This window comes from Chroicocephalus ridibundus, chromosome 6 (assembly GCF_963924245.1).
Source record: "Chroicocephalus ridibundus chromosome 6, bChrRid1.1, whole genome shotgun sequence".
Lineage (NCBI taxonomy): Eukaryota > Metazoa > Chordata > Aves > Charadriiformes > Laridae > Chroicocephalus > Chroicocephalus ridibundus.
In genome coordinates this window covers 36509852-36523346 of record NC_086289.1, presented here as the reverse complement: position 1 = coordinate 36523346, position 13495 = coordinate 36509852, and the positions used below count along the sequence as shown (strand labels likewise).

At 40.5% G+C, this 13495-nt stretch overlaps 1 protein-coding gene across 1 annotated transcript; it reads right to left on the bottom strand.

Moving 5' to 3' along the window:
• Positions 1 to 4: 4 nt before the first annotated feature.
• Positions 5 to 13360, bottom strand: VPS26A (VPS26 retromer complex component A). Its single transcript, XM_063339196.1, has 9 exons — positions 13228 to 13360; positions 9824 to 9973; positions 8106 to 8181; positions 5737 to 5893; positions 5112 to 5276; positions 4539 to 4645; positions 3377 to 3445; positions 2626 to 2768; positions 5 to 1766 (listed from the first exon to the last, which is right to left on the bottom strand). Exons 1-9 carry the CDS (start codon positions 13228 to 13230, stop codon positions 1653 to 1655), a joined length of 984 nt encoding a protein of 327 aa, XP_063195266.1. The 5' UTR covers positions 13231 to 13360; the 3' UTR covers positions 5 to 1652.
• Positions 13361 to 13495: the final 135 nt, after the last annotated feature.

The following is a 13495-nucleotide window of genomic DNA, read 5'->3' as shown; positions in this document are numbered from 1 at the left end:
AGTGAGAATACAGCTGTTTTAATAATTCAAATAGCAGCTCAGTACGCTTTCCCGTTCATTATACATGGTTGCACAATCTGAGGCTGGTTAATACAATCAAGTTTTCAAAATCTCTCGGAATCATTTCCAGATTACAACATGCAAGTGACCATGAAAATATTTGGCTTTTTAGTTTATTCTTTTAAATTTCTGAACAGGCACTTACATGAGGGAGTTAAATTTGCTCTCGTTCAAAGGTATCAGCGTTAGAAGTATCCTAGCGTAGAGTACACAGAGTCTTTGTCTGCTTTATCAAAGTGCCACAGTAATAAAAGTTCTTACAGAAACGTAATTTGATTATTTTTACTTACTCATAAAGTAAGGTTACCAATGACACTTGCACCAGAGTTGAAAAGTCTTGGTTTCAAGGCCAAGTGAACCACAAGCGCAAGTAGCCTTCCACGCAGCAGGCTTCGGTCTGAGCCCAAGCCCCAGGTCTGACCCCAGACTGCATGCTCAGTTGTGAACAGATGAAGACTGACACCTTTAAAAGCTATTTCTTCAAACACTAAATGCATATGAGATGATCAAAACAAATGAGCTGCTGTGCCAGCCAAGCTTCCAACGCTTTTAAGGCTTGCCTGGCTTCAAAATACCTTTCCAGAAGACCACAAAAAAAACTTGTTTGCCCTCATAACAGGCCCAAATGGACTAGGAGAAAGAGGAGGGTGTCCTTCAAGGACGCTTTGCCTCTCCTGTCAGGACAGTGAGGAGACAAGACTGTGAAGACAGTGGAAGCATGAAGCCAGGAGGAACCACAGAGTTTCACAGAGTTGCAAAATAATCAACGTTACCAGCATTTATTTCATCAATAAGAGATAACTACTTTTAAATACTTTCCCCACTCACCACCTGCAGGTGAAACCATGACACCTCCACAGTCACTAGTGACTGGGCAATGAACCCCCAGTGATCAGCGAGACTCACATGAAAGGCTTCGAGAAGTACGGTAGAGAGAGAATTAGGGGAAGGCAAAGATGTTCCTAACATTCTTTGCTGCTGACAGATTCAAAGCTTCTTAGAAACCTTGGTAAGGTGTCCGAAGGCTCCCCAGTTATCACAGTCGTAGTGCATATACATGCAGTTTCAGTTAAGCCCTAACATAGTAATTAGAAGTCTTAGGACAAATTTACCGTAAACCTCGATTTTTAGTGTGATTTAGTCATTCTGTCTTATTGTAGTTTCAAAACAAAAACAAATGCAAATAAGCAACATTGGAAAGAAACATGCAATAAACAACATGAGAGAAGGGAAATGCTTTAGTCTACACTGTATAAGTGATCAGCAAAAATCAAATATACCAGCCCACCATGCATGGAAATAACTAGACTTAAGCTTATGCATATCCAAGTGCATATAACATTATCAAATAAAAGTAAATGTGCAGTATAAAATAGTAGCTTAAGAAAGTTCCAGTGTTTGAGAAAGCACTTTATTTTAAATGTATATACATACTTGAATGTTTAACTGAAGAACGCTTTAGTAGTATGGTAAATGCAGCACTGCAAGATGAAGGAAGACAGTTGTAATGGGAATTTTGGCCTTCTTTTCCCACAGGCTGCTGCCATCTTTAACCTGCTGAAGCATCGCCAAGTTTTTCATCTTATACCAGTTCACATTTCAGGTTGCTCAGCAGATGCTTGTGATTCTGGAGATTCAAATCGCTGGTGAAAGTTTGTTCGTTGTTTCCTCAGCTTCTCAGGAGCTTTTCTCCATAAAATTATCTCCTATTTAAGGAAGGAAACACTTTTGAAATGACCATTTGCCATTAAGCCAGCAGTATCAAGTACCATTTTAGGTCCCTAATAGGCAAAGACTTTTGAAAAAACTCTGCATCCCCATTACTTTCCATATGTACTGCACTGTTCTGTAAGTAACAGGGGACACAATTAAGTTTAGATATGTAGTTACTGCCCGAACACGTACTTTTATCAATCCCGAGCATTCACCTTTTCCTTAACAATCCCACTTTGATGGTATTAAAGGCTTCAAGAAGTTTTTCTTCCTCCTTTTCTCAAAATCCAAAGCCCATCATAGCCATAGTATGTTCTAGTTACCTTTTGTTTTCCTTATTTGATTATATTGCCTTGTCTGTTCTTTAGAAAGGAGATTCTGATATACATTATGTTGTAATCCACACAGCTTCATTCCAGTGAGCCTTTTCACTATTCCTTTCCTCAGCACATCCTCAACTGTTGTTATGTTTTCAGTCAAAAGCCTTCGTCCTTATTATAATTTTGAACCTGGGCTAATGCTGAGAGGGGAAATCTACCCACGGTAGTTTAAGAAAGCATCCAAACAAATGCATCTGTATCTCATTTTAGCCACTAAGTGTTTTGTCTTGATATTCACAGTGCAAGGTTGTTCTGTGGCACTGAGCATCCTTATCCTTGCTGAAACAGTATCCATCACCACACACCCCCCCCGGCTCCTTTTTGCAAGGTAACATTTTCCATACAGCTTCCAATACACTCACCAGCAGAAATGCTTAAGCCATACATGAAGCACAGGTGGCTTCTAATGTGCTGAACATTCAAAGCGGCACACACAACAGTCCCAACGGTTCTGCACCAAGACTGACCATACCTGTTGTTTGAAGTATCGCCTGTCTTCTTCATCCACAAGCACTAGATTTAAGAAGTACCTCACTGAAAATTTTTTGTTCACATCCCTCATTGTAGGAGTTGGGTCATAGCCTGCTAAGAACAGTCTGATAGGAATTGATTCACCTTAAAAAAGAAATGTTCAATTAGTTCCTTAAAACTGGATGTCCTTAACGCAGTTTCAAAAGACATGCAAAATAAAAGTAGTTTCCCAAGCACCGTCTGTGTCCCTTCCCTGGTAAAAAAAAAAAAAAGTTACAGAAAGCCACCAAAAAACATCAAAAACAACACTGAGCACAGACAAAAACACAACACTGGACACAGATTTTCAAGTGTGAAATCAAAATTTTTGAAATCAAAAGTGGAAACATTTTCTCAGTGGAAGCACGGTAGCCAGGCAAGACGAAAGCACTGGTATCTTGAACTCTAGAGCTGGTCTACACCACGGGAGTCAGGTTTGAACCGAAGTGATAAAAGTATCAGACATAGAATTTCCAATGGTAAACAAGGGTAAGAATTACTAGGATCCCAAGTGAAATGCCCAAAATCAATAAAAAACATCTGCTTTGAATTGGAAAATCCACTACCATTTCAGCCTAAGGAGAAGTGTGGTTTCTCCACGAAAAACGTATACAAGTCATCTCCTCCAGGTTTGGTGTTTTGGTTTTTTTTTTGTTTTAAATACAGTTTTAACTCAAAAATGCTTACCCTTTTAAATAAGCACAATTATTTACCTTTAACTGGTGCACCATCCATTATTTCATACTTTGCAATAGTTTCGGTCTCTGTTGTGGTACTGGGTCCTGGTGAAACAAGTTTTCACTGTGAGAACACACGGTTTGGTTTTAAACACTTACAAAGCTTTATCACAGCAATTTCTACTCTGCAGAATTTAACACCATATTTTTTGCCTTTGTCTTGCATTTAAGTTACACACAGCTAAAGCAAGCAAAATCCTCTCCCAGGCAGAGCATCTACTTCTCACTCTCTCCTCCCCATGCTGACACAGAAGAGGCAATAGCCAGTGCTTCAAAGGAGACTTGGGTATGTAGGCTTTAAATAAGGGACAAGCATGCAGGGGAGGACCTGTGAAACAGTTCTGTTTGGTGGGCAGTGGATGCAATTTGATAATGCTAGGCTGTAATCACACTAGAAAACTGAAGGGTTATCACCCAGCACAAGAGCCACCTCTCTCCAGGGCCTAGGATGAAGAAACCAGAGTACCTAATTTAGTCACAAAAGCCAACAATGAAGTAGAGCTTTCTGCCCTTTCTCTATTTCTATGGAGGCTTTCTCATTCTCCGCACAAGCAGCTCACTAGGGTTCCACCCACTGGGGAATAAAGTCATGAGCCACAAGCTCTTACTGCCTTCTTAGTTTGAGGGTGTGCAAGCCTGATCTGCAATAAACAGGCTGTTTCTGCTTCAAAGCCTCCTGATATTTCCATCCTATCAGCTTTAGGCTGACAGAACATAACACATTCTAGAACACAAGAGATTCATGCTAATCTTTTCCAAGTCCACTTTACCAGCTAATAGCTGCAGAGTCAAAGGGGTCTTCAAGATGCGTTTTACATCTTTTCCCTTGTTCATTATCTATCAAGGCTGCTTAAGCTGATGCATATTTATGCCTGAGTTTCACTAAAAATGGTTCGTGTTTGTGAAACTAGCCCAACTGTCCCATAATCCCAGAACAATGCTAAGGACCTTAGGCAAAGTTGACTACTAAGTATGATTACCAAAGCACAAAATGCAGATGGTAGACAAACAGCAGTGAGAAAGAAGCATATGCAGCATCGGTTTAACCAAAGCTGCAACTGTTGACTTCATTCTCCACCTTTGCCTAATGCTCAACTGGCATACAAGCTGCCATTTCTTTTGCTCTTTTTCCTCTTACCAATTCCAGTGATCTCCTTTTTGATCAGCTGCAACTCCATGTGCTGAATTTTTATTCTCACTAACAGGAAATAAATTTTTCCAACAATCACATCCTTTAAGTGATACCTTTAAAAGAACAGAGTGGGGATTTTCATTAAAGAATAAAGACAACTTTTACAGCTTCTTGAAAACAAGTTATACAGGCAATTACCCTATCTGGCCTGTTAATTACTCAGAGCTCGCGTCCCCACTGAGGTAAGCACCTCAGCCAGACCAGTGCAATTACCACCTTTCAATCACTGCACTATTTGTAAAGGAAGGAATATAGTTATAATCAAAAACCATAAATGCAGAAATCAGGTCTTAAATATTTGCTAGTGACCTTCCATTAGTACTGAAGGCAGAAGAGACAAGAATTCCTCAAAAAAGTCCACTGTGTAATTAGTAACCAAATAGTTCAATAGAATAATCATTGGAAGTGTTGCTTTATGTTAAGTCCCCAGATACCAGGTTGTTCGCCAAATATTATGTACTCTATCTTTTTATCCCAAGATATTTACTTGGAATGCATCTCATTTTAAGCCACACTTACTTTGACTTATTGTATTCAAACTCTATATGAAGACAGTCTTCAATGCCTACTTCCATTTTAATGGAGTTGTTTACATCTGGGTACGTAGCAAGCTGGTGAACAATCAGATCATATTCTTTCACCAAGTCTGACAGCCGTCTCACTATTGTCACTTTTAGAAAATACCTAGTAAGAAAGTTAACCAAGTTAACCATCATTATTCAGAATCACATAAATAAAAGCCTTTATGTTCAGAAGTATACGTATTCTTTGAAAGACAAGCGTACATTCTCTTAAGACTAAGCAGAAAAGAATAAGACACCAAATTATGAGAAAAAACACAGGTGGGAATGTGGAGAAGGGGTTGATTGGTTGTGTTTGGGGTATTTTTAAAGGAGAGACATAAACTGTTTTCACTTGACTGAACTGAAAGAATTTGATCTACACAAACGCCACTGAGCAATTCCAAATAAAGTAGAAAAGGCTACATTATAAGACTATCTCAACAACTCAAATCAAGGCACCCTAGCTGCTGGCTGTTACATGTCTGATTTGAAATCCAAAAGGAGGAAAGGGGACAATATAATGTCTAAATTATGATTTTGCTGTAGGGCAGAAGGGGAGAGAAAGCTTAACAGTTACAAACCTCAGTCTGACATTGGCACCAATGTAGGATTCGTATGGCTTCTCAACCTGCATGAATTCAAAGTCATAGCTTCTGCTTTGGGTCAGTTCTCCGGGTAAGGCCAGTTCTTTCACTAAGTTTACAAATTCATGAGTATTGCTTTTGTCATTGAAGAGCTCTAAAGATGAGGAAGTTAAAGGAAAACATTTTTCAGCATTCTTTTTAGCAAACAAAACCGTTTCTAACTTGTCAGGAGCACATGGGAGAGGACAACAGAAGCAATTAATTTGATTTAAGTTATACATATCTGACCAAATGTTTTATGCATTTTTCAAAGTTATCTTCCATTTCAGCAACCTACAGTAAGCATTCCTAAAGAGCTAACTGCAACGAACAGAACACACATCTGCAGCTTCACTAGCATGGCTTTTTTTTAATTACAGTTTAGCTAACTATAATAAGCACTTCTTGCCTTGCATTCTCTGTAATTAGCATTGCCCGATTTTGGCTTCTAGCATTTATCACTGAAGGGACAAAATGTAAGCAACATCAAGACTGGCTTATTTAGGACAGGCCAGTGATCCCAACTGGTATCCCACAGATCAACACCACCTATCAAATGGTTTACTACTGCTACTGGTCTACAATCATACGGCTTATTACGACCACTGGTCTAATTAAGTCATTTGGAAACAAGCTTTTAACACATAAGCACAGACACACCAGTTTCACAGCAATGGCATCTTCTGTCCTCAGGCCAGACCACTGTCATTATTATTCATCCCTAGATCCACATCATGCAATTCTTACCAAGACAAAACTTAGGTAGAAAAATTTAATATTGCCATAAAAAAAAAAATCCACTTTTGTATATAAAAAACAAGCTTCTCTACAATCTACAACTGAAAATATCAGCTAAGGTTTTACAGAGACTGAAGCTTTCCAGAAGAGAACAAATGAACTAAACACAGCACAGTTTATCATTGCCAATTTGATAGAAACTGATACTGTTAGTTTGTAGTCATATTAGAAAAGCAATTATCTAAGGTGTACTTTGTTTGCTATGATAAGCATTCATATAATAATACAAGGCTTATTTACTATTGCATATCCAATACTTTCTGTGCCAGTCAGAAAAGTTGCACTCTGAAGAGTTGATTTAAAATAGGTCTTTGACATGCAGCTGGAGCTAGTCTTCAAGTAGTGCAGAGACAGATCACGCTACTGGGATACTTTTTGTATTGCTACATTAAAACTTGAAAGGATGCAAGAAAACATGGAGAAGTACAAAAAGCAGTAGCTTAAACCACTTCTGCATAACTGGCAACTTCTAAACTGTAGCACAACAGGAAGTCCCAGGAACACATGAAATTCAAGAAATACTACATCAAATTAAAGTCATTCAGAGAATAAACTTTATGTATCAGTAGATGAAGAACAGCCCATATACCTATTAGAAGATAACAAACTAAATGAAGCTGACATATAAATTACTTCCAAGGGTGACAATAATGTAAACAGCCCTCTAACGGAGAAGGAAGGAATTTTAGCATCAGTCTAAGGGTGCCAAGGTTACCTCAAGTGGTAGGAAGAGGTTAGATGTGATCAAGATTCTTCAGAGTTCAAATGTAACTAGATTCGGATAAAGTTGTAGGAAAATGATATTTCTAATGTCAATGCCACATTATCTTGCTAAAAAGCACAAAGATCCTCTGAAGCTTCAATATTATTTTATGTTAACAGTATAAAACTGTTTTAGAAAACCAATCACCAAAGAATTATTTTAGAAGTGTACTCCTGTAGGCTGCCCCATCATTTCTTTTCTATGCTTCTTCTCTTTCAGAGACAGAATTAAAGCCAAGAACTAAGAAATCTGGCACAATAGGTACATCTGGTATTTTGGCTCAGAACCTTAAATACATGCAAAACAAGGCACAGACAGAAAAAAAAATAAAAATCAAGTGCTTTAATTTTGCTTTTTACGTCAGGGTCATTCATCATTTATAATCAGAGGGGTGACTGTGTTTTAAATTAAAAATGAATAGTCTGAAATGTACAAAGCACAAACGACATGTACCATGGCCACAAGTTTAGTTTTTAGAAATCTCTAGTGGTTCTTAATCAAACTCTTAACTGGTCTGAGACAGACAGAATACTCACCATCCCAGTTCTCCCTCACATGTAAATATCTTACCTCCCAATGACTTTATGACTAGCACAAATTAGTACATCACTTGCATTAAAATGAGGAGGATATAATCTTCCTTTGGCACTTGTAAAAGCCTCTAACCCAAACATGTTGCAATGTTTGAGCCAAACTGCTGACAGTCACAAGTGCCAAGTTCCACAAACCACACACACCTGACATCCCCTTTATAACTTAAACTCACCAATTTGTCCTACAAATTCAATTCTAATTCCTTGGTGCTCTTGTCTCTTTCCAGGCTGCCTAAAGGAGACGTTCACCTACCAAGGCAATAAAACACACCTGTTAATATGTTTTCATTTTTACTAATGTCATGTATTAGAGTGAAAGTGTTGAAAAAAATTTACTACATGCCTACGAAAACTGAGACCTCTTCTCAACAGCACTACTTGAGCCTGAAGGAAATCAAATCAAACAGCTGGTTATGAAATTAAGCATTACCAAGGTGCTACTAAAGCATTTAAGAAAAATCTAATCACTCACAAGACTGAATTTAATAACTAAGCTTGAAGCTTTCAAGTTCCAAAATTAAGAATCCAAGCCAGAGCTTAAGCAGAATTCACATAAGCCCGTCGTGACCCTCTTGCCATCTTTGAAGGCAGAGAGCTTCAAAGCATCTTCTGAGGGTCTCATTTGGAAGTCGAAAAAAGAACTGCCATGACATGCAGACATTTCAAGTTAACTGAACTTAAGTCCCTTCCTCAGCAGATAGTTGAGGAATTGGTGTTAGAGAAGTCAATGAACAATAACAGATAACGAAACCTACTATCAAGATCTTCATTTGTGAATTTGACTCTCACAAACAGACCTACCTCACGAGAAAAGATTCCATAAAGTTACTTTATATGGAAACATGTAAATATTAAACATATATAATGTTTTCCTACAATTTAGTGATGACAGAAAGTCCTATACCTTAAAATCCAGTACGTCATCAATATCTGAGTAGGAAGTAAACCACTTGAATAACCTATCTTTGTGATGAAAATGAGGACATAGGTCAATGGAAGTTATCCAGTAAATTACTGGTCTTCCAAGAACTCCTCATACCACTGTGCTTCTGTTAGCCGAAACTCTTCAGGCACCTCTCAGGCATCACTGATACAAGCAAGAAGTGCTCAGGCCAGTGAACAAACAAAAGCTAATTTCCTGACTTTAAGGCACATCTTGTGACAGTTTCACATCCCTGAAAGGATCTTTCTAGAGAACCAAGATTTTACATGGCAATATATCTTCAGAGCAGGAAGCTGCCCACAGACAATAGGTCAGTCAAGATTGAAGCAGGTATTTAGAAGTCCATCTCAGAACCCAATGCCTGGCTCAAATTTTTTGCAGAAGTGGATCATAATGGAAATAGTCAGAGAGTGAGAATGACTCCAGTAAAACCAGAGTGATGGCAAGGAGTTCTTAGGTACAATACTGAAAGTAGAGAAATCCCTCTGGCAATCTCAACTTCTTCCCCCCCATCCCCAAGAAAAACTCTTGTTGACTCAACAGCCAGCTGAACTTGATATGTTGTTCCTCTGATGCAATTTCAGAAAACACTTCAGGGCATGAAACACAAGGCTCAGCTTCAGGGTATGCAAAGCAGGTTGGTTGTGACAGCCAAAAATTACTGCTACACATGTTGGGTTGTGTATTTTGGAGTTCAAAGGGAAGCGGAAGCAGGGGATCCAGTTTGGAATAGTTTTCTTGTCAGAAGCAACGATAGGATTGCACACAAAGCTGATTCATATATACAAGATGCGCAGAACTAAAAAAACCAGCTACTGTTTCCTCTTTGAATAATATCACAAGCTGAAATAGCAGCTCTTGCTTGTATCAGTTTTTCATTTACATCCCTATATGCATTTGCATGCCAGAATCATTAAAGTAATTAAGTCACTTAAAAAAAATATTTACCTTTCCAGAAACAGATTCTCCATCGTAGAAGAGAAAATGCTTTTCTACTTTACCGTCTTCTGTTTTTATTTCTGCTGTTTTCCGTGTTTCTGCATCATTAAGAATAACATCAATCTCACAAGGAGGAGCAAAAAAACCTCCAAGAAAACTCTGGAATAACAAGAATTAGACAAGTTACTACACAGTGGACACTCACTTTTAATTAAATGTGGTATTTACTTGCAGCTGTACACTGTACATTGGGGAAAAACATTAGTGTTCCCATGAAGTTACAATGCCATTATGTATTAGAGACCCAAGAAACAGCAATGACAAAAGACAGTTGTTCATCTAGCAAATAATGGAAATCAGGTCAGTAACAAGCAGTAACAGGTCCTATAAAATATAATGTGTATAAGAAAGTACACAGTATAATTATCATTATTACTACTACACTAAAATACTAACAAATATTTAAAACATTACTGTTGCAAACACAACTTTGGTTTCTGTCACTAAAAAGTTCCCAATCATTCATTTCACTTTAAAAAAAAAAATAATCATTTTTAAACCACACTTCAAAAAAAAAATCTCTGTAACGAATTTATCCCATCTAGTTTAGGATTTGAGATATTATGCCATAAAGAACTATGTATTGCTTTATACCCACTACAACATACTGCATAAACAGCAGTAACAAGGGAGATCAGAAGTAAGAGGAATAAGAGCAAAGCAGGCTGAAAAAAACCAAAAAAACCAAACAACAGGGATACAGTACAAGGCCTAAAGCACCCGTCTGGCAAAGGGGAATAGGGACTTTATTTGCTGCCTCTACACCCCATGGTAGGAAGGAAATCTCTCTTAGCAAATGAAGAGAGCACTAGCAAGTTAAGAGGCAGGGGTTCTTCATATAACCTATGCTAACTATACAACTCCGCCATCAGACAGAGTGGATGTTACAAGTTCACCTGTAGCACTGCTCCAGTCACCAACCCATTATGAGCATTAAATTTTTGTCCTCTCCTTAAAACAGCATTCCCTAGGCATGAACTTTTGACCAGTATCAAACACAAGAAACCAGGAGAGATCATCCTTTGACCTTGCACAAACATTTATTACAAGAAACTGCAAAACATGCTAGCAGCACTATGGGAAACTCAACAAGATTAGCATAAAAGCCCACATTTTCTCCTAAGAATTAGGCACTGATCTGCTTTGATGTACTGAAGCAGACACCACTTCACTAATTCAGTGCAACTTTTTTTGTTTGTTTTTGGAGAAATTACACTGTTCTCTATGAGAGCATCCACTTCAACTAGACAAAACAGTCATTCTCACTTCACCAATTCAATCTCAAAAACTGAGTAAGAATACATTCAAGACATTTTGGGGACCTGAAGTTTGAAATGTAACATTAATAACAAAGTCTAGAATAAAGTCTGATCTGAGTGCTGCTGCCTAGCAGTAAGAACACTGAATGACTTTTTGCTTAGGCATATAAGTCAAGCAAAGATATGGCGCAATTCTGAGCTATAAAACAACAATTCACACAAGGCTAAACCAACTTTGTTTAGATAGCAAGCAGCCCTAGTTCAATCCAGAGAGATGTATATAACTAACTGAAACCCAGTGATATCTACTTCACATTCTCACAGGAAAGAGGCAGCAGATGACCAACAAGGTTGCCAAACTAAGACCAAATGGTCCTCCAAGTCTCTGCCAAGCACACAGTCACATTAATTGCTGAAATAATAATTCATTTTTTTTTAAATGACTGCACACTAGAACTATTCTTGATTTTTGGCTCCTAGGAAAGGGAGAGAGAGAGAAAGAGGAAAGTTTCAACAAGAATTCCAGATCTTTAGACTATCTGAAACTGTTACACAGATTACTTTCGGGCATGCCTGTATTTTTTTCCTCAGAAATTCTGCATTTGTTCTCCCGGTTAGCCTTATACTTTTTCCCCGAAAGCAAACAAGGAAGCACATTACCTTTAAGTAAACATTATACAAGATGTACTCACAGTGCCTTCCAAATTATGAAGCTGTACCATCATTTAAAGCAATGAGTCAGAACTAACATTGGTAACACATCACTTCTCAAGACACTGCGTTATGAGTATTTCAACTGTACCCCTCAGAGATTAGCCATGGTCTCATCCAGGGAGGACAAGAACATATGGAATAAAGAAATTAACAGCCGGTATCTCCCCCAGTTGCTATCGAAGATAGGGCTGCAGGGAAACTATGCAAAACAAGAAGTATTTTAAGAAGCCATTGGCGTATTATGTTACAGCTTAAGAAAATGAAGACAGAGAACTAAGGTTTTCAGAAGCTGGCCAAACGCTAGGTTATGTTCTTGATTTCATGCAAAAGACAGACGCTAAAGATTTTGCTACATCAGGACTGAAAACAATCTGCATTCAGTCCTTACGTGTTATAGCTGTACAAAAGGACTTGTAGGACTCCCAGCAGCTGACAAATGGTGCAGAAATCCCAGCCTCGGCTTCACATGGAGCCCTAAAATGCTTTTGCATGTCCAACAGAGATTGAGACACACGTTAAAGAACCCACAAACTTCAGAAACCCAAAGTGCATTGATCTAGCTGGTTCTTTAAGATACATTTTTTTTTAAAACCTATACATCCCAGCACACCAATCTATACACCCACACATGCACACTTTGCCTAGGCCGAGTCTGCTGGGCACCAAGTTGGCCGCTATTTCACCAGCCCTGAAGGATTACAACCAACCCCTGTCATTTTAAGTGCTGCCTTACGGGACTGCTGAAAGATTTACTGATGTTTCCCGGACCATCACACACACTTTCCCCAAAGCCTTTCTGACAGCAGCTGTGTAGGAAAAAGCCGAGTTTCACGACCAAACTCCGTGTTGGCGAGGACGGAAGAAAAACAGGGGAAAGCCCCAAGACTTAACCCATAAATTGTATTAAAAACACCCTAAACCGTTGTTTTTCGCCACCTCGCCCCAGCGCCGTTTTGCCAGCTCTCCCCCGAGCCCGCAGCCGCCTCCCTCCCTCCTTCCCCCACGGGGCCAACCTACCCGGCCTCAGCCGCCGCCAGGCCCCGGCCCCGCTCGGGGCGAGGCGGGCGGCTGGGATCAGCAGGCCAGGGAGGGGGCGGCCAGACCAGCAGCGGCGAAGGGTGAGGGGGGAAGTCACCAGTCACTCCGCGGCCGGTCCGGGGAGCGACTGGGGAGGGACAACCAGCGGGCCAACTGCGCCCGGCGGGGCGGCTTACCTCACGCACAGCCCGGAGCCACAGGTGGGGAAGAAAGGAGGGAGGAAAGGAGGCACCGCCCGGCCCGAGGCAGCCCAGGCCGCCGCCTCAGGCGCGGTGCGACCGTTGGCGGGTAACGGCCGGTAACGGCCGCTAACGGTCGCCCCCCCGCCCCTCACACACTCACCATGGTGCGTGCCCCGCCGCGGCCGACTCCCGTCCCGCGCGCCACCAGCACCAGCCGCCCCGGCCCGCGCCCCTGTCATGTGACCTTACAGCCCGCCACGCCACGCCCCTCCCCCGCCGCACGTGACCGCCCCCTCCCCACCCGCCTTGACGCCACCGCCCCCTCGCCACGGGCCCGGGGGGGGGGGCGTGTCGGGGGTCGGTTGGCGCATGCGCAGCGCGGCGGGAGGGCGCCGCCTAGCGGCCGGGAGGCGGTAGCGGGGGGGGTA

Coding starts and splice junctions, on each gene's coding strand:
- VPS26A (XM_063339196.1), bottom strand. Junction 2,769..3,376: donor GGATGGTGCACCAGTTAAAG/GTAAATAATTGT, acceptor TTCTTTTTTAAG/GTGAATCAATTCCTATCAGA. Junction 1,767..2,625: donor GGCGATACTTCAAACAACAG/GTATGGTCAGTC, acceptor TTCCTTAAATAG/GAGATAATTTTATGGAGAAA.